General features: G+C 42.7%; 2 protein-coding genes across 3 annotated transcripts in view; one reads left to right on the top strand and one right to left on the bottom strand.

The window, feature by feature from the left end:
- Nucleotides 1–719: 719 nt before the first annotated feature.
- Nucleotides 720–21,754, bottom strand: LOC124143166 (coiled-coil domain-containing protein 91-like). The gene is made up of 13 exons (XM_046512025.2): nt 21,621–21,754; nt 20,199–20,270; nt 18,011–18,095; nt 17,304–17,473; nt 15,732–16,082; nt 14,841–14,942; nt 14,269–14,346; nt 11,141–11,248; nt 10,664–10,825; nt 6,533–6,619; nt 5,611–5,700; nt 4,043–4,156; nt 720–3,106 (listed from the first exon to the last, which is right to left on the bottom strand). Exons 1-13 carry the CDS (start codon nt 21,654–21,656, stop codon nt 2,825–2,827), a joined length of 1,737 nt encoding a protein of 578 aa, XP_046367981.2. The 5' UTR covers nt 21,657–21,754; the 3' UTR covers nt 720–2,824.
- Nucleotides 21,755–21,980: 226 nt separating this feature from the next.
- LOC124143167 (fatty acyl-CoA reductase 1-like) overlaps nt 21,981–27,915 on the top strand; it is a 49,504-nt gene continuing 43,569 nt past the window's right edge. Inside the window, exon 1 of one of the 2 annotated variants that reach the window (XM_046512027.2) lies at nt 21,981–22,146. The gene's annotated coding sequence lies outside the window, so the exon portion shown is untranslated. Of the gene's footprint in view, nt 22,147–26,246; nt 26,303–27,915 lie in introns of those variants that run through there. The other variant, XM_048385780.1, reaches the window with a different exon arrangement.

Below are 27,915 nucleotides of genomic sequence, written 5' to 3' on the forward strand. Positions count from 1 at the left end.
CTTATCAGTGGAGGATTCCACTCACGAAGAAATGATACCTCACTGATTACAATGTGTCAGTAGATACCAACAGGAACTTATCAGTGGAGGATTCCACTCACAATGAAATGATACCAAACTGATTACTGTGGGTCTCATGATACAAAATTACAGAAAAAGACTTGGAGCAACTAACAAGTTCAAAATGTACGTCATGCGGGTCATTTAACAAAAATAAGAAACTAACCCAACAGCTTACCTCTAGTTTCTTGTAGGTTATTCGCAAAATTATCCATTTTAATTTGGAAAATGTAAAACAATGTTGGTTTGTCAGTCAAAAAAAGAAAGAAGTGAACATGTTGTTTCTTGCAGGTTATTCTCAAAATATTCTAATTCCACCACATAGAACCTGTCATGAACATTGGATACACTGCCTTCCCATGTTGGGAGCAATGCACAGATAGGACATCACATTATAACTAGCAGTGACAAAACTCCTCAAAACAATCCTTGCTGCTAATATTAATTCCCATGGACTGCCACGACACCAGAATTTATATCACACAAATCCCAGGACGCCAGGAGTAGGCATCAGCAGCACTTGGTCACTGCCATTGTATGTGCACAGTTCAACTAGAGAGCAAGCACTTGGTTGTTCAGGAGTAGGCATCAGCAGCACTTGGTCACCGCTATTGTATGTGCACAGTTCAACTAGAGAGCAACCTCTTGATTGTTCAGGAGATGGGGAAAGGAGAGATGTGGGCTTGATATCAGCATTTATTCTTAAATATAAAGGAGCTCAATTATTTTTCCCCACACAGTCACTCAATTATTTTAAAAAATTAAATACAAATACTGGTTTTTTTAACTCTTGTCTGCAAGGGCACGTTATTTCTATACTGACTATGCGAGACATATTTTATGTTTTTCCAGCAAAACAGGGGCTTTTTTAGACATAATCCCATCTCTGCTAAAATCAAATGGCTGCTCTCTTATAAACACAGAGCAAGCTGGAGAAGTTCAGTCCTATTCAGTTCAACATCAGGTAAACTCAGAAGAACCAAAACTTTAACTGCTTAAATACATTAACTCAATAACTCATATCATCATCATCATCATCACGAGGTAGGTCATGTTTGAAACTCATATTAAAGTGCAGGGAACATTTCAAAATTACTCCCCTGTCCATAAGTAACAAGTTCTGTTAAATGAATCTTACTCAAAAGAAGTTAAGGACCACTCGGTTCTTTCCTAGCATGGTTAATCTGTGATGCCATGGAACCATCAGGGGCTCCCTAACTTCTTATGAGTAGTATAACTAGCCCTGTTGAAAATGTCCTAAGTCCAGACGAAAAGGTTATATCCCTGTTAAAAAAGTTACCAGTCAAGATAAAACATTACTGGCCAAGTTGGAAACGCAATTAACCAGCTGAAAAGTGACTGCATTTTGACAACGGGAAGTCTGGGCTCATTATAGTGAGTATTTACAAAAAGCATTTTGACACATACATAAATAAATAATCAGATCTCATTGGCTAAAGAAGTCACATGCCACACTGAGGCCTTTTCAAAGGAAGAAATTGGACACGGAAGACGGCTAGTTGAATGTCGCACAGAACATGGAATGTTTCAGGACGTTCTGTGACATTCAGGGTGGACCAACTGAACTAAATCCAACTATACTGCTCAACTTTGGATAGGAATATTCTGAGTGTCCGGGTGGGACAACGGGACTTCTTGTTGGGAGATGTTGCCACACAAATAGTACTCAACATTGCCATGGCCATGACACATTCACGGCATCATTACAAGGTAAAACAATAATTAAGTACATATTCCCTTAGTCTGGAGCCCTAAGTTTTGTTATAGTTAGAAATACTAAAGTATTCCATTGAAAGTTAAGTAATATTGTTCAAAATGAATTTCAGTCTTTTTTACAAAAGAATTTGGGAGAAACAATTTTCTAGCTTTGAGTGAGTGAGTGAGTTTGAGTTCACATCGCTTTTAGCAATATTCCAGCAATATCACAGCGGGGGACACCAGAAATGGGCTTCACACATTGTACCCATGTCGGGAATTGAACCTGGGTCTTCAGCATGATGAGCGAACACTTTTACCACTAGGCTACCCGACCGCCCCCACTAGCTTTGAACCAGTAGACTAGTGACCATGATGAACACTGATTTTACTGCATTTCCCATGTTGGGTGAGTGAGTGAGTGAGTGAGTGAGTGTTAAAAGCCAAATGTCTTGTAATCCTGCCTGGAGCAGGTCAGCCATAAATGTACTATCCACAAAAGGTAACCATGGTTACCCACACACGTTCTATCCCCATTCAGTAACCATGGTAACCCATTATTTACTATCCCCATTCAGTAACCATAGTCACCCTTCTATGTTCTTTCCAAATTCAGAAACCATGGTAACTCATCCATTTACTATCCCCATTCAGTAACTATGGTCATCCATCCATGTTCTATTCACATTCAGTAACCATGGACACCCGATCCACAATTCAGCTGCCTTTCATGACAAGCAAATGTTCTGTAGTTCTGCAATGCAGTCTCCATGGCAACAAGCACATGTACTGTAGTTCTGCTCTGTAGCCTCCATGGCAACAAGGATGTTTACTGTAGCTCTGTACTGGAGGCCATGGCAACAATATATGAGAGATTTAGCTCCTCACTTGTGCCTCCATGGCAACAGTGTATGAGGGTTGTACTCTATGCTTGTGTCCCCATGGCAACAGTGTATTTGAGCTGTCCAGTGAGCACAAGAAGCCTTGGCGTAAAACCTTAAAATCTGGCACAAGGGACAGTTAACTGTAAAATCTGGATTGACTACTGTCATGACGACTCTTCTTCCTGTTCTGCCTGGGACGTTCTGCGGCTGTTGTCCTCCTGTTCTGCCCGGGACGTTCTGCGGCTGTTGTCCTCCTGTTCTGCTCGGGGCAGATGGTGGTGGTTGTCCTGCACTGCTCGGGGCAGATGGTGGTGGTTGTCCTGCACTGCTCGGGGTGTACCTCGGTGGTTGTTCTCCGTCTCCATCAGCATCTGCAGCTGTTGTCTGGCACTGGCCAGGAACAGATCCAGACTCGCCAGGTGGCGCCGACGTAATATGGAGTCATTCTGGAGAACAAACATGCCGTGAAATTCAAGGTAATAACGCAGTCCATCTGACGCGGAGGAACAAAACCAGTACAGATCCAATGCCCATTTCCCAGGAATACATCAACAACAAGACAACCTACAGCTAATATTGAGACCATGAGACAGTATATATAAGTTTCAATAATTGTCATAAACAAATGAAAATCAGTTCTGTTAGGACTTCACTGTTAATTTCTTCTCCAAACTTCACCTTGTTTGAAGAAACATGTGGGTATTCATCCACACAATGAATGCTTCATGGCCTACTTATGAGGTTAAAATGACAGCGAATGTGTGCACCAATGTTTTGTTTGTTTGTTTGTTTGTTTGTTTGTTTGTTTGTTGTTTAACGCCAGAGTCAGCAATATTTCAGCTATATGACGGCGGTCTGTACATAATCGAGTCTGGATCAGACAATCCAGTGATTGGCATCACGAGCATCGATCTATACACCTGGGATCTAATCACATCAACCAAGATACAGAGACTTACCACCCGTCAGTCACCTCTTACGAAAAGCGCAGGTTGCTGAAGACCTACTCTAACCCTTCCGGAACTTCACGGGTTGTGTGCACCAATGAAAACCGATGTAATATTTACTGAAAGGGTAAAAAGGTTTGGGATCAAGAATATTTTTGGGGTTATTTTTATGAAATTGTGTGCTTAGTCTTCAGTACCCAAAAATATCCCCCGAAATATTCATGATCCCCAACTTTTTTTCCGTTCAGGATACATATATGGACTATTATCCTGATTGGTTCACACATTAGCTGCCATGCTCCTACTGGTATGGCGGTAAAGGAGACCCACAGTCAGTCATGTCTCACAAGGGAACCACCTTATCCTCAGTCAACCATTACGAACAGCAGGGACTGAGGACAGACTCTTCCCACGAAGCAAGTAGTGGCCACTCACCTGTCGCTGTTCCTGGATGTACGACTGGATTTCCTCCCGGGAAGCCTTCTGTGTGTCTCTTACACTCTCTCGTCCCCGCTCCCTCTCCTCCTCCATTGCTGTCGACAGCAACATCTGCAACATAAGGGCAACTTAAACCACAGCATCCACACCAGATGGCGGCTCTACTAAGCTTTGGTGACAAATAATTGCTGACATCAGAGTTCTCCGGAAGGTAGAATTGTGCTAGATCTGTTGCCTTTTCAATCTCTTACATTGCATCAGTGTTTGTTTGTTTGTTTGTTGCTTAACGCCTCACTCAGCATAATTTCAGCTACATGATGGCAGTACGTAAATAATCAAGTCCGGGCCAGACAGTCCAGTGATTGACATCATGAGCATTGATCTACGCATTTGGGATACGATGACATGCATCAACCAAGTCAGCGAGTCTGAACGCCTGATCCTGTTAGTCGCCTCTTTTGACAAGCATACATTCACAATCTAAGCATGGGTTGCTGAAGACCTATTCTAACCTGGATCTTACAGTGCAGTTCCTCTGCCTGGCTACTCAAGGAGTTTGTCAGGGAGTAAGTGAGTGTAGCTGTGTTGAACTGTGTGCTGCTGTGTGTAGCTATGTTTAGCTGTGTGTATCTGTGTGTAGTTGTGTGTAGGTGTGTGTGTGTAGCTATGTGTAGGTGTGTGTAGGTGTGTGCAGCTGTGTGCAGGTGTGTGTGTAGCTATGTGTAGCTGTGTGTACGGCACTGGAAATTGGCACTAGTCCTATTGACCTTGCCTAACTGCCCAATAGTTAAGGTATCCCAAGGACTAGTAGAAATTGGCCATTATTAAGGGTTTTGCTATATGTTATCATTGTAAGGACTAGTGGACTAAAACAGTTAGTTTCAAACCCTGGTGTAGCTATTTGCGTAGCTGTATGTAGGTGTGTGTAGCTGAGTGTGTGTAGCTGTGCAGCAGTGTGTAGCTGTGTGTAGCCATGTGTAGCTATACGAAGGTGTGTGTAGCTGTGTGAAGTTGTGTGTATTTAGCTGTGTATGTGTAGCTATGTGTGTGTAGCTATCTGTAGCTGTGTGTAGCTATCTGTACCTATGTGTGTGTAGCTGTGTGTAGCTGTGTATGTGTAGCTGTGTGTAGCTATGTGTAGCTGTGTATGTGTAGCTGTGTATGTGTAGCTGTGTGTATGTGTAGCTGTGTATGTGTAGCTGTGTATGTGTAGCTGTGTGTATGTGTAGCTGTGTATGTGTAGCTGTGTATGTGTAGCTGTGTGTATGTGTAGCTGTGTTTGTGTAGCTGTGTATGTGTAGCTGTGTGTATGTGTAGCTGTGTTTGTGTAGCTGTGTATGTGTAGCTGTGTATGTGTAGCTGTGTGTATGTGTAGCTGTGTTTGTGTAGCTGTGTATGTGTAGATGTGTTTGTAGCTATGTGTGTGTAGCTGTGTGCAGCTATCTGTAGCCGTGTGTGTGTAGCTGTGTGTGTGTGTAGCTATCTGTACCTATGTGCAGCTATCTGTACCTATGTGTGTGTAGCCGTGTGTAGCTGTGTGTAGCCGTGTGTGTGCAGCGTCTGACCTGCTGCCTTGTCCTCTCCTCGTCAATGACGACCTTCACATCTTGAGAACATCTCTCCTTCACATCACGTGCAACGTCCGCAAACTTCTCCTGCAGGGAGAAGGACTCATTTCAACATCACAACACAGAGGCACTACCAGATCCACTCATGCAGAATACGGCAAATAATTTAGAAAGGTTGTCTTTTATTCCTGAAACTAAATTTCATTATGAAAGCAGTAATCTCAAACAGATCAATGTGGGAAGGGATGTTTGACAGTAAACATCCACTCTTTTCACCACCATATCACAGCAGGGGACACCAGAAAGGAGTTTCACAACCATATCACAGCAGGGGACACCAGAAAGGAGTTTCACAACCATATCACAGCAGGGGACACCAGAAAGGAGTTTCACAACCATATCACAGCAGGGAACAGCAGAAAGGAGTTTCACAACCATATCACAGCAGGGAACACCAGAAAGGAGTTTCACAACCATATCACAGCAGGGGACACCAGAAAGGAGTTTCACAACCATATCACAGCAGGGAACACCAGAAAGGAGTTTCACAACCATATCACAGCAGGGAACACCAGAAAGGAGCTTCACAACCATATCACAGCAGGGAACACCAGAAAGGGGTTTCACAACCATATCACAGCAGGGAACACCAGAAAGGAGCTTCACAACCATATCACAGCAGGGAACACCAGAAAGGAGCTTCACAACCATATCACAGCAGGGGACACCAGAAAGGGGTTTCACAATTGCACCAAGTGGGGAATCCAACCCAGGCTTTGCCACGACAAGCACCACGAGGCTACTCTTGGCCTACACTCACACAGAACTCCATTTAGCTGAGCAGAATTCAAAATATGTTCCTTTAAATGATTTCTTAACCAGTCTTGTCAGGACACAAGTTTCATTCACAGATAAGTACCTGTTCCTTCTTCAACGTCCGAGCTGCCTTCTCTTGTTCTTCTGTCATGGCCGCCTCCATGAGTCTCTTGCTGCTGTCCCTCTCAGTCTAAACAAATAAGATAAACTCCAGCAAACTTTTCAGTCAATTTATATTTACTCTTCAACATTAGGTCAGTTCATATTCTTACAAAACTATTGGAACAACTTTTCGAATTGTGTAACTATGTTTAATTAACTTGAAATGACTTGACATGTATCTGTTTCCATGGCAACATCAAGTACTTTATGTATGCTAAAACTTTAAAGCAATAGGACACATTCAGTACTGCACTGCTTCACCTGGACGGCTAATGCATGCTTTACCTGGATGGCTAGTGCAGGCTTTACCTGGATGGCTAATGCATGCTTTACCTGGATGGCTAGTGCAGGCTTTACCTGGATGGCTAATGCATGCTTTACCTGGATGGCTAGTGCAGGCTTTACCTGGATGGCTAGTGCATGCTTTACCTGGATGGCTAATGCATACTTTTCCTGGGTGTCTAATGCAGGCTTTACCTGGATGGCTAATGCATGCTTTACCTGGATGGCTAATGCATGCTTTACCTGGACGGCTAATGCATGCTTTACCTGGATGGCTAATGCATGCTTTACCTGGATGGCTAGTGCAGGCTTTACCTGGATGGCTAATGCATGCTTTACCTGGATGGCTAGTGCAGGCTTTACCTGGATGGCTAATGCATGCTTTACCTGGATGGCTAGTGCAGGCTTTACCTGGATGGCTAGTGCATGCTTTACCTGGATGGCTAATGCATGCTTTACCTGGGTGTCTAATGCAGGCTTTACCTGGATGGCTAATGCATGCTTTACCTGGATGGCTAATGCATGCTTTACCTGGGTGTCTAATGCATGCTTTACCTGGATGGCTAATGCATGCTTTACCTGGATGGCTAGTGCAGGCTTTACCTGGATAGCTAATGCACGCTTTACTTGGATGGCTAAAGCAGGCTTTACCTGGATGGCTAATGCATGCTTTACCTGGATGGCTAGTTCAGGCTTTACCTGGATGGCTAGTGCAGGCTTTACCTGGTTGTCTAATGCATGCTTTACCTGGGTGTCTAATGCATGCTTTACCTGGATGGCTAGTGCAGGCTTTACCTGGATGGCTAATGCATGCTTTACCTGGATGGCTAGTGCAGGCTTTACCTGGGTGGCTAATGCATGCTTTACCTGGGTGTCTAATGCAGGCTGTACCTGGATGGCTAATGCATGCTTTACCTGGATGGCTAATGCATGCTTTACCTGGATGACTAGTGCAGGCTTTACCTGGATGGCTAATGCATGCTTTACCTGGATGGCTAGTGCAGGCTTTACCTGGATGGCTAATGCAAGCTTTACCTGGATGGCTAATGCATGCTTTACCTGGATTGCTAATGCATGCTTTACCTGGATGGCTAATGCATGCTTTACCTGGATGGCTAGTGCAGGCTTTACCTGGGTGGCTAATGCATGCTTTACCTGGGTGTCTAATGCAGGCTGTACCTGGATGGCTAATGCATGCTTTACCTGGATGGCTAATGCATGCTTTACCTGGATGACTAGTGCAGGCTTTACCTGGATGGCTAATGCATGCTTTACCTGGATGGCTAGTGCAGGCTTTACCTGGATGGCTAATGCAAGCTTTACCTGGATGGCTAATGCATGCTTTACCTGGATTGCTAATGCATGCTTTACCTGGGAGTCTAATGCAGGCTTTACCTGGATGGCTAATGCAAGCTTTACCTGGATGGCTAATGCATGCTTTACCTGGATGGCTAATGCATGCTTTACCTGGGTGTCTAATGCAGGCTTTACCTGGATGGCTAATGCAGGCTTTACCTGGATGGCTAATGCATGCTTTACCTGGATGGCTAGTGCAGGCTTTACCTGGATGGCTAATGCATGCTTTACCTGGATGGCTAGTGCAGGCTTTACATGGGTGTCTAATGCATGCTTTACCTGGATGGCTAGTGCATGCTTTACCTGGACGGCTAATGCATGCTTTACCTGGATGGCTAATGCATGCTTTACCTGGGTGTCTAATGCATGCTTTACCTGGATGGCTAATGCATTCTTTACTTGGATGGCTTATGCATGCTTTACCTGGGTGTCTAATGCATGCTTCACCTGGATGGCTAGTGCATGCACTGAATTACCTGGATGTCTAATGCATGCTTTACCTGGATGGCTAGTGCATGCTTTACCTGGACGGCTAATGCATGCTTTACCTGGACGGCTAGTGCATGCACTCCTTTACATGGACGGATAATGCATGCTTTACCTGGATGGCTAATGCATGCTTTACCTGGGTGTCTAATGCATGCTTTACCTGGACGGCTAATGCATGCTTTACCTGGGTGTCTAATGCATGCTTTACCTGAATGGCTAGTGCATGCTTTACCTGGATGTCTAATGAATGCTTTACCTGGATGTCTAATGCATGCTTTACCTGGATTTCTAATGCATGCTTTACCTGCATGTCTAATGCATGCTTTACCTGGATGGCTAATGCACTGCTTTACCTGGACGACTTATGCATGCTTTACCTGGACAGCTAATGTATGCACTTCTTTACCTGGACGGCTAATGCATGCTTTACCTGGACAGCTAATGTATGCACTGCTTCACCTGGACGGCTAATGGATGCTTTACCTGGACGACTTATGTATGCACTGCTTTACCTGGGTGTCTAATGCATGCTTTACCTGGATGGCTAATGCACTGCTTTACCTAGACAGCTAATGTATGCACTGCTTTACCTGGGTGTCTAATGCATGCTTTACCTGGACGACTTATGTATGCACTGCTTTACCTGGGTGTCTAATGCATGCTTTACCTGGGTGTCTAATGCATGCTTCACCTGGGTGTCTTATGCATGCTTTACCTGGGTGTCTTATGCATGCTTTACCTGGGTGTCTAATGCATGCTTTACCTGGATGGCTAATGCACTGCTTTACCTAGACAGCTAATGTATGCACTGCTTTACCTGGGTGTCTAATACATGCTTTACCTAGACGGCTAATGCATGCTTTACCTGGGTGTCTTATGCATGCTTTACCTGGGTGTCTAATGCATGCTTTACCTGGATGTCTAATGCATGCTTTACCTGGATGTCTAATGCATGCTTTACCTGGATGTCTAATGCATGCTCTACCTGGATGTCTAATGCATGCTTTACCTGGACAGCTAATGCATGCTTCACCTGGGTGTCTAATGCATGCTTCACCTGGGTGTCTAATGCATGCTTCACCTGGGTGTCTAATGCATGCTTCACCTGGGTGTCTAATGCATGCTTCACCTGGACGGCTAATGCATGCTTTACCTGGGTGTCTAATGCATGCTTTACCTGGACGGCTAATGCAGGCTTTACCTGGGTGTCTAATGCATGCTTTACCTGGATGTCTAATGCATGCTTTACCTGGATGTCTAATGCATGCTTTACCTGGATGTCTAATGCATGCTTTACCTGGATGTCTAATGCATGCTTTTCCTGGACGGCTAATGCATGCTTCACCTGGACGGCTAATGCATGCTTCACCTGGGTGTCTAATGCATGCTTCACCTGGGTGTCTAATGCATGCTTCACCTGGGTGTCTAATGCATGCTTTTCCTGGACGGCTAATGCATGCTTCACCTGGACGGCTAATGCATGCTTTACCTGGGTGTCTAATGCATGCTTTACCTGGACGGCTAATGCAGGCTTTACCTGGGTGTCTAATGCATGCTTTACCTGGATGTCTAATGCATGCTTTACCTGGATGTCTAATGCATGCTTTACCTGGATGTCTAATGCATGCTTTACCTGGATGTCTAATGCATGCTTTTCCTGGACGGCTAATGCATGCTTCACCTGGACGGCTAATGCATGCTTCACCTGGGTGTCTAATGCATGCTTCACCTGGGTGTCTAATGCATGCTTCACCTGGGTGTCTAATGCATGCTTCACCTGGGTGTCTAATGCATGCTTCACCTGGGTGTCTAATGCATGCTTTACCTGGATGGCTAATGCATGCTTTACCTGGGTGTCTAATGCATGCTTTACCTGGGTGTCTAATGCAGGCTTTACCTGGATGGCTAATGCATGCTTTACCTGGGTGTCTAATGCAGGCTTTACCTGGATGGCTGTGTGTATTTCTGCCGTCTGCTTGTCTTGCTCCTCCTTCAGGAACGCCTGAAACTGCTCCTGCTGCTGTATACGTGCCGCCTCCATCATGTCACGGGACCGTTCTTCCTCACTCTTCAAGTCGGCCTCATGCTGGTGCCGCAAGTCTGATGCCTAGAGTGTGAGAGGCAAGGAGCTTCACACTTTGCTCGGCACATCACTCCATTTACGGGGAGATTTCCTCTATTATTTTCATCACAGCATGTACAGTAGCAGAAATAGGTCTTAATCAACATTACAGTAACCTGTTTCTTCCCTTTGACATTTTACAAACTTCTACCTTATTAAGAAAAAAATACACCTGCCTATGCACATTATGTTTTCATCAATTATTGTCAATTCCCATGTCACTTTCCTACTGATCACATCTCATTAACACTCAACTCGGAGAAGATACTGAGCATGACGAATGAAGGGAGATAACTCTACCTGTGTTTCCATTATCTGCTGGTAGCACACGGCCTGGTTTTTGAGAGCCTCCTGTAAGTGTTGGAGGCTGACCTCTTGCTGTTCCAACACGGCAGCCCGGCTCGACTCCTGGCAACAGTTTAGGGGTTGAGAGTTAGTAGTGTTTTTTAAGGCAGTGTAAGTAGCATGACATTCATCATGATGAGAACACTGAACTAACAAGTTGTCAATGTCCCAGCTCCACAACAGCTGATCTGTGTTCATTCCCTGTGTCAATGTCCCAACCTACAAGAAATGATCCATGTTCAATCCCCGTGTCAATGTTGCAGCCCTACAACGGCTGATCTGTGTTCAATCCCTGTGTCAATGTTGCAGCCCTACAACAGCTGATTTGTGTTCAATCCCTGTGACAATGTCCCAGCCTACAACAGCTGATCTGTGTTCAATCCCTGTGTCAATGTCCCAGCCCCATAACAGCTGATCTGTGTTCAATCTCTGTGTCAATGTCCCAGCCTACAACAGCTGATCTGTGTTCAATCCCTGTGTCAATGTCCCAGCCCTACAACAGCTGATCTGTGTTCAATCCCTGTGTCAATGTCCCAGCCCTACAACAGCTGATCTGTGTCTAATCCTTGTGTCAATGTCCCAGCCCTACAACAGCTGATCTGTGTTCAATCCCTGTGTCAATGTCCCAGCCCCATAACAGCTGATCTGTGTTCAATCTCTGTGTCAATGTCCCAGCCTACAACAGTTGATCTGTGTTCACTCCCTGTGTCAATGTCCCAGCCCTACAACAGCTGATCTGTGTTCAATCCCTGTGTCAATGTCCCAGCCCTACAACAGCTGATCTGTCTTCAATCCCTGTGTCAGTATCCCAGCCCTACAACAGCTGATCTGTGTTCAATCCCTGTGTCAATGTCCCAGCCCTACAACAGCTGATCTGTGTTCAATCCCTGTGTCAGTATCCCAGCCCTACAACAGGTGATCTGTGTCTAATCCCTGTGTCAATGTCCCAGCCTACAACAGCTGATCTGTGTTCAATCCCTGTGTCAATGTCCCAGCCCCATAACAGCTGATCTGTGTTCAATCTCTGTGTCAATGTCCCATCCCCATAACAGCTGATCTGTGTTCAATCCCTGTGTCAATGTCCCAGTCTACAACAGCTGATCTGTGTTCAATCCCTGTGTCAATGTCCCAGCCCTACAACAGCTGATCTGTGTTCAATCCCTGTGTCAATGTCCCAGCCGTACAACAGCTGATCTGTGTTCAATCCCTGTGTCAATGTCCCAGCCTACAACAGCTGATCTGTGTTCAATCCCTGTGTCAATGTCCCAGCCCTACAACAGCTGATCTGTGTCTAATCCTTGTGTCAATGTCCCAGCCCTACAACAGCTGATCTGTGTTCAATCCCTGTGTCAATGTCCCAGCCCTACAACAGCTGATCTGTGTTCAATCCCTGTGTCAGTATCCCAGCCCTACAACAGCTGATCTGTGTTCAATCCCTGTGTCAATGTCCCAGCCCTACAACAGCTGATCTGTGTGTAATCCTTGTGTCAATGTACCAGCCCTACAACAGCTGATCTGTGTTCAATCCCTGTGTCAATGTCCCAGCCCTACAACAGCTGATCTGTGTTCAATCCCTGTGTCAGTATCCCAGCCCTACAACAGCTGATTTGTGTTCACTCCCTGTGTCAATGTCCCAGCCCTACAACAGCTGATCTGTGTTCAATCCCTGTGTCAATGTCCCAGCCCTACAACAGCTGATTTGTGTTCACTCCCTGTGTCAATGTCCCAGCCCTACAACAGCTGATCTGTGTTCAATCCCTGTGTCAATGTCCCAGCCCCATAACAGCTGATCTGTGTTCAATCCCTGTGTCAATGTCCCAGCCTACAACAGCTGATCTGTGTTCAATCCCTGTGTCAATGTCCCAGCCCTACAACAGCTGATCTGTGTTCAATCCCTGTGTCAATGTCCCAGCCGTACAACAGCTGAGCTGTGTTCAATCCCTGTGTCAATGTCCCAGCCCTACAACAGCTGATCTGTGTTCAATCCCTGTGTCAATGTCCCAGTCCATAACAGCTGGTCTGTGTTCACTCCCTGTGTCAATGTCCCAGCCCTACAACAGCTGATCTGTGTTTAATCTCTGTGTCAATGTCCCAGCCCTACAACAGCTGATTTGTGTTTAATCCCTGTGTCAATGTCCCAGTCCATAACAGCTGGTCTGTGTTCACTCCCTGTGTCAATGTCCCAGCCCTACAACAGCTGATCTGTGTTTAATCCCTGTGTCAATGTCCCAGCCCTACAACAGCTGATCTGTGTTCAATCCCTGTGTCAATGTCCCAGCCCTACAACAGCTGATCTGTGTTCAATCACTGTGCCAATGTCCCAGCCCTACAACAGCTGGTCCGTGTCTAATCCCTGTGTCAATGTCCCAGCCCACAACAGCTGATCTGTGTTCAATCCCTGTGTCAATGTCCCAGCCCTACAACAGCTGATCTGTGTTCAATCCCTGTGTCAAAGTCCCAGCCCCACAACAGCTGATCTGTGTTCAATCCCTGTGTCAATGTCCCAGCCCTACAACAGCTGATCTGTGTTCAATCCCTGTGTCAATGTTGCAGCCCTACAACAGCTGGTCCGTGTCTAATCCCTGTGTCAATGTCGCAGCCCACAACAGCTGATCTGTGTTCAATCCCTGTGTCAATGTCCCAGCCTACAACAGCTGATCTGTGTTCACTCCCTCTGTCAATGTCCCAGCCTACAACAGCTGATCTGTGTCCAAACCCTGTGTCAATGTCCCAGTCTTCAACAGCTGATCTGTGTTCAATCCCTGTGTCAATGTCCCAGTCTACAACAGCTGATCTGTGTTCAATCCCTGTGTCAATGTCCAAGCCTACAACAGCTGATCTGTGTCCAATACCTGTGTCAATGTCCCAGCCTACAACAGCTGATCTGTGTTTCAATCCCTGTGTCAATGTCCCAGTCTACAACAGCTGATCTGTGTTCAATCCCTGTGTCAATGTCCAAGCCTACAACAGCTGATCTGTGTTCAATCCCTGTGTCAATGTCCAAGCCTACAACAGCTGATCTGTGTTCAATCCCTGTGTCAATGTCCCAGCCCTACAACAGCTGATCGGAGTCATTGTCCTACCTTGTACTGTTCCACAACCACACCCAGAGCATCATGGCCGGCCTTCTCCACCTCCTCCAGTTCCCGACTATGTCGCTCCTGAAAAACATTTCCCACATGACACATGGTGGATCTAAAATGTTGTAGATTTAGATTAGTCCATGATCCTGTAACAAGTTGCCATGCATCCTTTCACGATTTGAGTAGCTTAGGTTTGATGCAGCTCTAACTTTTAACAATATGTCATGGCTGACACACTGTACCCATGTGGGGAATTGGTGCAAGGAATATATGTTGGAACCTCCATACTACCCCACCACAATGTAACCATTTGTATGTTCATGTTGAATGACACACTCGGCAATATTCCAGCTAAACGAGGGAGGTCTGAAAATAATCGAGTCTGGACCAGACAATCCAGTGATTGACACCATGAGCACTGATCCACACAATTAACATATGATGATAGCATCAGCTAAGTCAGCGAGTGTGACCACCCGATCACGTTAGCCACGTCTGATAACAAGTACGGGTTGCTGAAGACATAGTCTACCCAGAATTTTACCCAGGACGAACACAAAGAGAACCCTGACCTGTATCTCCGTGAGCCTAGCCTGCTGTTGCTCCAGGTCTGTCCGGACCCGAATCAGGTCCTCCTCCAGCTGCTGGTTCAGGGCAGACAGGTCTTCCAGGTCCTACAGGAGTGAGAGTGTCAGTGAATGTCTTATATTTCCCCGAGTTGGGACTTTGGCCACGAGTCTTGTAAACTTCTGTTTTGTTTTGTTTGTTGTTTAACGCTGCACTCAGCAATATTCCAGCTATATGACGGCGGTCTGTAAATAATCGAGTCTGGACCAGACAATCCAGTGATTGACAGCATGAGCATCGATCCACGCAATTGGGATCGGTGACATGCATCAACCAAGTCACCGAGCCTGACCACCTGATCCCGTTAGTCGCCTTTTGCGACAAGCATAGTCGCCTTTTACGGCAAGTATGGGTTGCTGAAGACCTATTCTACCCTGGAATCTTCAAGGGTCGTAAAATTCTGTTCAGTCGAGTAAACTCAGTTAATAAAACTCGATATGATAACACTAGAATGAACAAAGAGGAATCCAAGAGCCAGGTTCTGACTAAAAGACACAAACGTATTTGGCAGACTGTATTCCCCAGTGGTGGAGCCGAAAGGTGGGTTCTGGGATGGGCACTCCCCTTTTTTCATATCTGATGATATTTTGAATGCGCATTTCCTACGATGATAACATGTTCATATGTTTGTGGGTAGGCTTTTGACTGGGACCATCCCCCATACATACATTCCATCCCTCCACCCCTACTGAAGTTGAAAATGGCCAAAGTGGAACCCCCCTTTTATAAAATCCTGGATCCACCCCTTGGCAATGGTATGGATATTAGTGAAAATATTTTCACATATAGAGCATAAACAAAAAAAGTAGTCTAAAATAACTGTTTTTACTCAATACCTTCTTTAACTTAGCATTTTCTTCCATCATGGGCTGAACGTCCTCTTCAACCCGAATTGGAGGGGCAACATTTTCATTAACTTCAGCAGCTGGTTCCACCTGCTCGGGGGCAACATCGTCCTGTGGGGCTGGTTGTAGCTCCACCTCTGCTGCAGCACCCCCTGGTGGCAGGTCCGGGCTGGCTTCTCTCATCAAGGGGAGACGATTCCCACCCAGGCCCAGGTCCGGGAGAGGGGCTGGGGAAGAGGGTGGCTGTGCTGCTTCAGGAGAGGTAACACTGCGCGTGGAGGCGTTGAGGGTTCCATCCAGAACATTCTCAGCAATTCGGGCCTGGTCTGCAGCATCTGTGATCTGATCATAGAAAGATATGCAGATCAATGATGTTCTATGATGTATGATGTTTTATGATGAATGTTCCATGATGAATGTCCTATGATGAATGATGTTTTATGTTGAATAATGAGTTATGTTGAATGTTTTATGACTGATCTTTTATGATGAATGATGTTTTTGATTAGTGTTGTTTATGATGAATGTTTTTTTGTTGTTGAATGATGGTTTATGTTGAATGATGTTTGATGTTTAATGATGAATGATTTTTTCCGATGAGTGATGTTTTGATGGCAGTTACCTTTGGGTCCCTGAGGTCTGCTGACAATGTATTTTAATCTTGGGGCCATATATATGTATATGTTTAACTTTAGGCCTATAACATGGATCCCATGACTTTCATGCTTTGGAACACTATTTTCTCTATAGCCTGCATTTTTTTAAACAAAGTTTTGCTAAAGAAAATATCTTCCCCCTTACTTAAAACGATTATAGTGTTAAAAGAAGGTCATAAACTCAGCACATTCGTTATCCCTCATGGTCTGAATTACATAGTTAAACAGGGGAACATGGACTTTCGGGCATTGGTTATGGGCCGTAACCGGATGTCAGGAAATCTGCATGATAAAGGGTGAGTATTCCGTGGGAAGGTCTATCTTCTAGTAGGAACTGTAAGTAGTTGTGTGACCAATAGTCCAAATTGGGGAACTCCAGGAACATCTGGTGTGGAGTAGTCGAAGATAGTGATTGGCAAAGACAGTGTCTGATCTCCAGAAACACCCTTCCATGACTGGTAGATGTGTAGTGCTCTAACAGGACACAGTGATAAATCTACAGTGTCCTCCCTTCCCAGTATGTGGCTAGGGCCAGTAGAAACAACATTTTCTGGGCCATTGTTCAAAACAGGTTTGTGATTGGTAGATGTGTAGTGCTCTAACTGGACACACGGATAAATCTACAGTGTCCTCTCATCCCAGTATGTAGCTAGGGCCATGAGGTTTGTCAGCACCATACCTGTGCTCGTGGGTTTCACTGAAGTGGTAAACGTCTGAGACCTGCATCACTTCGGGCTTTCCTCCCACATTAAGCTGACACGCCACGATATAACTAAAATACCGTTAAAAGCGGCGTTAAACCGAACTCACTCACTCACTCCTTCAGCTGTGGAGCCAAAGGGGGCTATAGCTCCAACACCCACTCACTCACTCCTTCAGCTGTGGAGCCCAGTGAGCTATAGCTCACCTGATCATGATCACTGAGGTCCAAGTTGGCAGGGAAGGATGGCTGGACATCTTGGGCGGGGTTGACGGAGGCGGTGTTGGTGGGACCCCCCGAGATCCCTGACGGGTCCAAGTACTGAGGGAAGCTGTTCTGTGCACACAACAGGTCAGGTTGTCGGAACGTTCCACTTCCTGAAGGATACAAACACAGGCGTTTTCTCTCTGACGTAGTTTATGGATTGTCACAAAACTTAAAAGTAAGAACAGTGAACCTGCCAACACATTTCAGTGAGAAGAACACCCACCACAGCAGAATATTATGGGAAGAGAAGTAACTCTTTGCATAGTCAGGATCAGCTTTCTGCCGATATCAATCATATTATATTTTATATTTCCATTTTGACCAGTGACCCACTAATTTTAAAAACATCAGGGATTTATCAAGACCTGCTCAGAGGCTGATATTCAGCCCATGTCAGCAGCTGATGTCAATGTTATGGATTTGTAGAGGTCACATGTACTTTACAGACTAGTAAGACTCTTCAATGTTTGGTGTTACATTGTTGCATTAAATACAAGGCTAAAATAGCATTAATTTCCCCTAAAATATAATACTGATCAACCAACTATTCCGAAATTACCGTCAAAGTGCACTTAGTTTTGGTATCCTAGCTAAATCCCTGAACGTATCTGTAAATGAGATGATACCAACAGAGGTGCGAGACTTACCGGAAGCAAAGACGGCCCACGGAGACGATCCTGCCTCTGCCTGGTGTCCTGGTTCAGCTACATTAGGAGGAATCGGATCCGCAGCCTGCAACATGAACAGCAATAACTCCAGGGAGGATGTGCGCAGCCCTGTATACATCTTGTACATCCTCCCCCAGGCAAGGGAGATAACTCACTGTACAAGTACAGTTTCCACCCTTGCTGAACTACCGTATTTTCTTGAGTATAGTGCGCACTTTTTTTCGAAAAAACACAGCTGTGTAGAAGGGGGTGCGCATTATACACGAATTATGAGTTTGGATGTTTTTCCCCCCCCATGGAAAAACATTACCGTGAGCACGAAACACCGGAAATACCATGTCAACAATTCCATACTGAAGTACGCAATATAATCATGTAATTACACTGTCTGGCTATAAAAAGTGTTCTTTGTATATCTGGACTTATGTTTGTAACTTATTTCATTAATTTTATTCAAAATTCCTTATAATATTGTTTTTACTAATTTCGCCGAAATCGTGTGTGAAGCGATCGGAAGATTGCACAACTCACCGTTATTAACAGCAACCACGGTCAGAATACCGCTATTGACGCCTTGAAACAAACTTTAGTTGACAGAGAATGGATATATATATCATAAATGACATACTATGACTCGTTAAAAGTCATATTTGTTTTTGTTTGACGATTCTATGTCAACATGAAATTCTCGCGATCACGTGCGCGTGAGCCTTGACGGTGACTGGTCAGACTGGTTCCATGTAAAAAATAATACCCGGCAATAGCGATCAGCTGCTTCGCTTAGGGTTATTATTATTTTAAATATGTTTAGTAAAGGCTGCATATAATTAAGAAAATAATGGAATATATTATTCCTGATAAAAAAAAATAGTTTCAGATACAATTGTTGCCGATCCTTGCATTAGAAATCCTATAAAGTTATATCATTGGGTGTGTCTTGACCGAATCACCGGTCAATTCCAAGAAAACTTGTGTACAGCTGATTGCTGTTTCCGGCTTAGTTTACGAGAAAATACACAAGGTAATCTTAATCCCTAGATATAAAACAATGCCTAGCAGAACAATAAATACTATTTAAACGGTAAATAAACATGTCTGGTGATTTTTTATCTCAAATTTCGAATTTGTACTGACGAAGTTTCTCAGCACCCGTTTGTTTGCCGGACTTCGCTGAAAGGGTACGGTGAAAATATTTTCAGCGCATAAAATTCAAATTTCTTTTTTTCAAAAATATTGAACCCGCTAGAGGGGGGTGCGCATTATACATGGGTGCGCACTATACTCAAGAAAATACGGTAGGCTGGAATTATTGAGTTTTATTTTGCCTGGACTAAAGAGTCCATGCATAGTCCAATCAAAATCATGTAAAGAAATCAAAATCGACATCCAGTTCATAAACTGCCGTGCAGGATTTGCAAAGCATGTGCACTGCCAACTCGGCATTAACAGATACTTTCCAAATATTTTCATGTTTTTAATCAAGGCGCTCACGTGATTTCATGCACTTTGGGAAGTAAGACCTGTTTCAACACAACATAGATTCTGATTATCTTTCAGATGGTCTTGACTGGGCCCTGCCATCTTGTTTGAAGCAAATGCAAGTGATATGAGAGGTGGAATCTGATTGGTCAAAAAGAGGGACATAGAAGGTGTTTAGGTCTTCATGTCAGACAAAGACATGAATCTTGGGGTTCTATAAGATACCACAAACAGTGAGTGTTTTGGTGGACATAATTTACTTACTAGGCAAGATGCCGGAACCACCGAAAGTTGTGACGTCATACACATGATGTTATACAAATAATGTCATACTCAAATGCTGCTAGTAGTGAGACTACTTGTCACAGAAGGGACATTACTTGTAATAGCCACTGGTAGTGCTACGATCGAGCCCAGAAATTCCAGCCTAGTTCGGCAAGGTTACAGTCAATTAACTCCCTTGCCTCGGGAAGATGGAATATATACAGGGTATTAGACAAAATTCATACTGAAAATTACATTTATTTTAGAGATTGAAATGACAGATAAATATCTTTCATTAATGGTTAATATTAAAAATGGGGACCAATCTTAAGTTTAACCTTTAAAAAGTCTTTCATAGGCTTTCAATAAGAAGCATGGGCTTTCAAAGACTTTGCATGCATCCAGCACTGATAACGCTACTTACCTCGAAGCCTCCAAACTCGCCGAAGTCATCTTCATCATCTGCCCCAGGGGCATCAGCTGCTCTCCCATTGGCCTGACAACAAATTGCCACATGTATGTTAGAATGTCAGCCTAATGCTTGAAGTAGTAGTACTACCGGTAGTTGCCTATTTCTTTGGATAGTTATAAGTGCTTATCATAGGTATGTTTGCAGTCTGGTGATAAGTGAGTTCATGGTGAACCAAGATCACCAGCACTGGAAGTCATCATTTGTTGGGTTATTGTTGTTTTGTAGGGCTTTGAACATATTATTGGATATGGCTTTGGCGCTTAATAAATATGTATTATCATTGTATTCAAATTACTATAGTCAATTGTGCAGTGCTCTGTCATCAATGGTCATGTGTGTGCACGTTATTTCAGAATATCATTGCATCAAAACTGCATGAATTAAGAGTCATGTAAAGGCCTGATGAACTTAGGATTATTTGAAATTTCATCAGTACTTTCTTCAAAATATTTTCAGTTAAATTGACAATATTTGTGAATTCCATTATCAACCAATCAGGAAATCAGTTGTCTTTCATCAGGAACATGAACTTCCTATATTCTAAGCCACATACTAGTGTACGTAGTTTTTGTTGGCATGAAACAAAGCATTATGACTTTGATAGATCCTTCATTTATCAAGGATTCTAAACAAACTGCCCTTAGCAACCAAATTGGGAATACAATCCTTACACTGTTCAAAATTTTTAAAGCTCCTCTTTTCCTAAATTCTGAGATATTTAACCATTCAGTGCAATAATGTAAAATTAGGCACTAAACCTTCCTCCTCTTTATTGGTCCTGTTATCAGTGATATAAAAGTTACCTCTATTAAGCTGCAACATTTGTTATAAATACTATAAACACTACATCATGAATTTCGTATTTAAATTTGGGGATTTTGACTGACATTTGCAGCAGTCTTGGGTCTGAACATTGGCCCCTGAGCAGGTCTAGATAAACCGCTCTAGATGTACTGTAATTAACTGGTTAAACCTAGGACATGTGTCATTTGTGATCTACACATGTGTTACCTATAGTGATCACTTCTTGCTAACTCTATGCACTGTAGTGCTTGATGTAGCTTCAGGACCATTTAACTAATATATTCTATAATAACAAGTGTGGTGTAGCAAGCAACCATTTCGACATTTTCAGAAAGACTTCTCTCTATCATTAATGCATAATGTATCATTTATTCTAATCAGTCTATTTTGGCAAGGAAGCAACACTTTTGTATAACGTATCTATGTACAATGATCCACACAATGACTTGAACAGAGTAAGATTATTTTATGACCGCTTCACTTTACAGCAGCACCTATCAAGAAAACACTAATCACAGAGGCACTTGTTCACAAATAACTATCAGTCTAAGCAAAAGAAAGAAGAATAACCTGATCTATATTGTTGCCTGGCCAATCTTTATCCATGATTACTAATCAATCGATTTTTGTAGCTGTCTCTTTGCAGCTGTCATCAAATGACGTTTTACTCAGATGTGTTCACTCCGTATTCGTGGACATGGGCATCGCCATGATGGACAATGTATTGTGGGTAAACAGGTGCACTAAAAATAAACATATCTTCCGTTGTCGTAAATGCCAAGGTCTATGTTATTGCTTAATTTAATTTTCATTTTAGTAAAACATTATTAAGATATAGCATATGGCAGTGTCCATGTTAATCCCTTTTTTTTAAAACGGCTGATGAAAATACACCAATGAAATGACTAGTAATATTTTCTGCGTTTCTCTTGACCTCTGACACCAGCCAAATTTGCATCGGCAAAATTCTGGAATGTTGCTAGCCTTATCAAAATCGCCCTTAATGTTTCAAAGCGAATGAGTAAATTGAAGTGATTACGGGTGCAACGGAATTTCAAATCTTCAATCTAGATTTTGGACCGGTGTCGGTCGTCAGGTTGGTATTTTCAAGCTGGTTTCCTAATTCTGATAATGTAAGATCAGTCACTTCCTGAAATTTGATTTTGCTTTGGCGACGGGTGTTTGGCTTGTATCTAGGTTCCTACTCAGTGTTTTGGGTTTTTACATCAATGTTATAATCAATGACAGTTACTCAGTTAAAGAAGTATTAACATTGTGATATGGATTGTCTGAAATATGTCGCCCTGTAGCGAAAGCGTTGTTATTTATGATGAAATGTTACAATCTACTTCTGGCGCCTCAACATGCTCAACAGTCAAACCACGCCTTCAAACATCGTGCCTCGTGTTTTGATAATTGAAGATGAATTTCAGTTGACGTGTCGTAGCATTTATCTAACCCTGTTAACAGTTATTTTGTGGCATAAATTATGTTTTTCAAGAAAAACTTTCCTGTACCACTAGATCTATCAGTGTGTGTGTGCTATCGTGTATGTTCTGTCGCACGTCTGATATAGGCCTATTGTGAATAACACCACGCCCATTTAACTTTAGAATGTCAAGAACTGTTTTTGTTGTCACTTGTGGTCTTAAGTAATAGAGTAATTGTTCATACACAATTTTTTGTGTTATTATACAAGAGTATATTCCATGCATCGGACTGTTCTCAATCTCTTAGTCCATAATGTTACTTGTTATGATAGATGACTGATTTGTAGTTGGTACATGATCATCATAATCAACTTTGGCTGGGGGCACCAACTGTGTGATCCAATACGTATCACAATATTTGTTCACGATACTTGCATGTGCTCTTACCATGCTTACCTGCGGTGCGTATGCCATCTTTTTCGTAGGCAGTGTCAAGTACAGTAGAACACGGATATAATGAACATGGATAGAGCGAACAAAGGGATACAACGAAGTGTTAAAACATCAATCTAACGAATATGGCGAACTGATATCTGATCACCGACAAGCCCATCTACCACTAATTAGTGATGTGTATAGCGAATTGAGAAATCTCACTCAGTGTCAAGTGTCACTGACAATTGGCTGTATGCAATCAGCGGCAAATCAACACAATCACTGGTGACGATTCAACCTTGTTAAACTTGCATGCTGTTACTCTTTACATGTCCATGTAATTAGACTGATCTTGTCTGTATATTATTCTGATGAAATAATAATTGCAGATACAATTTCTTCCGACCATTGCATCAAATGTTTTGAAGTTGTATCTTTGGGTACTTTTTAAATGAATCACCGATAGATGCGGGAGGAAACGTGTAAAAACGTGTATCTGTATTGTTTCAGCCAAGATGGCAGACGTTTCCGAGCGAAAACGTATATAACAAACTGATTTCTCCAGTCCCTTGTAGTTTGTTATATCCATGTTCTACTGTATGGCATAATGGAAGAAAATATTTACGTTTTCACTACTAATTTTCACTACTAACAGACCAAGTAGTGTTTGGGGTAACAGTTATTACAGAAAACATTTAAGGTACCCGGTATGTGTCAATAACCAACCTCTGTAATCAACATGGTAATAATGATTTGAAAACGACAAGATATAATTTTCACAAAGTCAATAGTAAAACTGGTAACAAATGGTAGTGTCAGTTTGATAAGGAAATGATCATAGTTTTATTTTTAAGTAGAGGACATATAAACATGGCTAAACAACTAATGCTGGCCTACGCTTTAGTATAGATGTATGCCCATAACACTGTTCACCACCAACTTTTGTGCAGTTTCTCTTACACGTGTCATAAATGTCACTGATCCATTCATTCAGTCTATAAACATGATAAAGGATCTGCCAGCTGGACGATATGAATGCAGTGATGGGAATCATTCAAGCAAGATAATATTGATATACAGTATGTAGATATACAGATCATCTTAAAGGCCATACACTGTTGTAGGTTTGTAGCAACATTAGGCATCGACATAAAACATCCCAAACATTATGCAGGCACAGCTGTAATAGCCATTTGACAAATGCTGGTGATAATAAACTGCATGTGTGGATGTGAGAAGTTGAAAATAATCAATGTTTGGGTTATATAATTCCTGCAGGCTGAAGCTGCCATCTGTGGTTGAGGTGAAATGGGGTTTAACGTCGCGTCCAAGATTATTGCACTTATATAGCGACGTGCATGTACGTATGTGTGTTTGTGTGGCTGCTTGTACTAGTCCGGACTGATGCCGATTTATAGTGCTAGCCCACTGAGATACCATGCCGCAGTTTAACATGAATACCCCACTCAGACACTGATTGATATCATGAGCATCGATCCACGCAATTGGGATCGATGACATGCATCAACCAAGGCAGTAAGTCTGACCACCCGATCCTGTTAGTCGCCTCTTACAACAAGCAACATCGCCTTCTACGGCAAGCATGGCTATTCTAATTTCTACCGGATCTTCACGGGTCTAAAGTAACAATTCTTCTTGCGTAAATGATATGTGTTTAACGTCAGTGAATTCTGAAATCAAGATTATACTATCAGTCTGTGCCAAATGCTTTTGAGTCTACTAACCTGAACATGTGTTTTGGCATTGTTTTTAGTAGATTTTAGTAATGCCATATGGACTAGAATATGCTGATCATAATAAACCAGAGATATTTTTGCTAGATTTGGGCTTTGGGCGAGTGGCTAAAATCCCAGACTGTACCATTTTACATGTACATGGCTGTGTTCATATCCAGGTAGAGAATAGGTCTTCAGCTTCCCATGCTAGCCGTAAAAGGTGACTATGCTTGAAGCAAGATGCGACTGACGTAATTGGGTGGTCAGGCTCGCTGACTTGATGATGCATGTCATTGTATCCCAATTGCATGGATCAATGTTCTTGATATCAATCACTCAATTGTCTGGTCCAGACTCAATTATTTACAGATTGATGTCATATAGCTGGACTATTGCTGAGTGCGGCGTTAAACAAAAAACAGACAAACAAAATATAGCCAGTGATTCTGATATATTCTCAACATGTTGGAATTCATATATATATATATATAAGTGTGATCATGGTTATTACCCCTGTCGGGGCGGTCGGGTAACCTAGTGGTTAAAGCGTTCGCTCGTCGCGCCGAAGACCCGGGTTCGATTCCCCGACATGGGTACAATGTGTGAAGCCCATTTCTGCTGTGCCCCGCCGTGATATTGCTGGAATATTGCTAAAAGCGGCGTAAAACCATACACACTCACTATTACCCCTGTCGGGAATCAGGGTTAGAAAAGGTCCCAAGCTGGTGTCCACTTTGGCCAAATGGATACAGCAGAACTGGCGAGCGGTCTAGCGTGAATTTCGAAGGCTGAATACTCCAATGACTCTGGTGCCGTTCTTAACTTTTCCTGACATGGTGTACAACATGTACAGTATGTCATTCCGTTGTTGTCCTTTGGTGTGATGTTACTGGAATATTACTGAAAACTCCCAGTCAACACAGTTAATAACTTGACTGGGGAGTAAGTATGACTCTCCCGTGGGGACTCTAGATCGGAATTGGTCCGAGCAACCTATGCTGGATGTAAGAGGCTAGGAAATGTACAGTGTTCAGGCTGGGTGGGTTGTATGTCTTCATACCCCAACAGCATGGATTGTTGCTCATAATATCGACCACTAGATTGTCTGGTTCAGACTTGAATATTTGCAGGCCTCTGTCATAAAGCTGAAATATTGCTGAGTGCAGCGTTAAACAAATTAGATTAATAATTAATAACTTATATCTCACATATCAAAGGTCAACATGGGTCAAGGTTGTACTGAAACTCAATTCTTAGATGGATGTTACTTGATCAATACCTCCAGCATTATCTTGCACTCTAAGAGACTGCATCTGCATGTTTAAACTTGGTAGCAAGATTTTGAGTGATAAATATGTAGGGTCAAAGTAAATATCAAAGTTATGAGCATGATGAAATTTGTAGCTTTCTGATAAAGGGGATGATTGTACTGCTTCCATTTTTGCGCAGGATGCAAATACAAATGTACTGTACAAGTTCAATGTGTTATCATCATCATGATGATGGTGATGATATGTGTCGAGTGATAACAAGCTGATAATAGTTGAGTCTCCGATATGGTATGATGATATAAAATGCTGTACGAAGGACGAATCAGCCTTTCGGCAGTGGGCAGCAAGGACACTCACACTGATACTCACATCATGGTCAGGTCTGTAGGTCAAACGATTTATGGAAATCTGATATTTCAAACAGGTCAGGGATGTATCTGTGATGGGCATATTGGAAAAACATCTTTTTGTTCTTATTTTCACTTCAGAGTTACTTTAACATTGTGTTGTAGGGCTGGGACGATATACCACCTGTGCGGTCCGATACGTATCACGATACCTTGCTCACGATCCGATATGTATTACGATCTGTATATGTGCTCGTATCTGTAGTGTAACCCATATTTTTCATAGACAGGATAGTCAAATACCTGGCACAGTGATGATTTACAGTTGGCAGTGTCAAGTATGGCCCAATGGATGAAAATATTTACTTTTTACTACTAATTTTCACAACTAATTAGTGTTTGGTGTAACAGTCATTAAAGTAAACATTTAAGGTATGAATCGATATTTTTAACTTAGTGTGCAACTGTGATCAATCCTTGTATCGGGAAGTAAAATATGGCGATCCACTGATGCATCGTCGTATCGTACCACCACTATTGTATTGTAGCATTGCATTCAAAACAATAATGTAAGTTAAGCTTATCCCTGTTTTTGGTCCTGTTATCAATACAAGTCACATGGACCAAGCCATCACATTAGGTACTACTATATTGGCGCGCAGTAGGAACTGGGATTCCAATTTGGGAATGCTTACTGACAATAGCTGCAGACCTGTGTTTAAAATAATTTCAAAACACAGCAAGACAGTCAGACAGGTGACCCATACTTGTTGCCGACCCATCTTCAACGCTACCTGCCTGCATTCAGACAGTATGAATATTTTAAAAATTGCAAAAAGTAAGAGACAATTCATGTCTTGATGTAGTTGAAATAATGCAAACAATCACTTGAGAATCTACAAGGAGATATAATTAAACTGAAATTGTAAGTAGTCTTCAAATTATCTCTTACATGTTAGACAGTCCGATAGAAAAGTTACCAGCCACGGGCCTGTGGGCAGGCAGTTATTTTGGACACTTAGGGCTGGATATCAGCCCCTTAGCAGGTCAAGATAAAACCCTGCAGGGCTATATTGTACATCCAGCCGTGATATTGCTGGAATATTGCTAAAAGCGGCGTAAAACCATACTCACTCACTCACTATATTGTACATGGCACATTTCAGTATTTAGACTCATTTCAAACCCTGATCTCTTTCATCAACAATCATTTATGAAATGATAATTATTAATTAATGTGAAAAAATATGAAATGAAACCTAAAGATTTCAAGGGAAAAGTAGGAAATATGTTCAGTTCTGTGAACATGATAAACAAGTTAGGAATTAACTTCAGTCAGCACAATATCATGCCAAATCACTGAATATGTTTGTGAATTTTTACTTCATAATGTTTACTTACAGAAAATGGTAATGATAACGGAGAACATAAAACTTTATTAAATTTAAAAGGGCAAGTGAAAATATTGCAGGATGAGTACGAAATACTATCTATTTCTATGTTTCTATGTTTGGCTTGAGATATTTGATGCATGCATGTCGCTGTATAAGTGCAATAATCTCAAGGTGCCATTAAACCCCATCTCACCTCACGTCCACAGAAGCTGGTTAATATTTTAGTACCAGTCGTTGATGTGCACTGATTAG

Source organism: Haliotis rufescens, unplaced genomic scaffold, assembly GCF_023055435.1.
Source record: "Haliotis rufescens isolate VD_foot unplaced genomic scaffold, xgHalRufe1.0.p SCAF_6, whole genome shotgun sequence".
Taxonomy (NCBI): domain Eukaryota; kingdom Metazoa; phylum Mollusca; class Gastropoda; order Lepetellida; family Haliotidae; genus Haliotis; species Haliotis rufescens.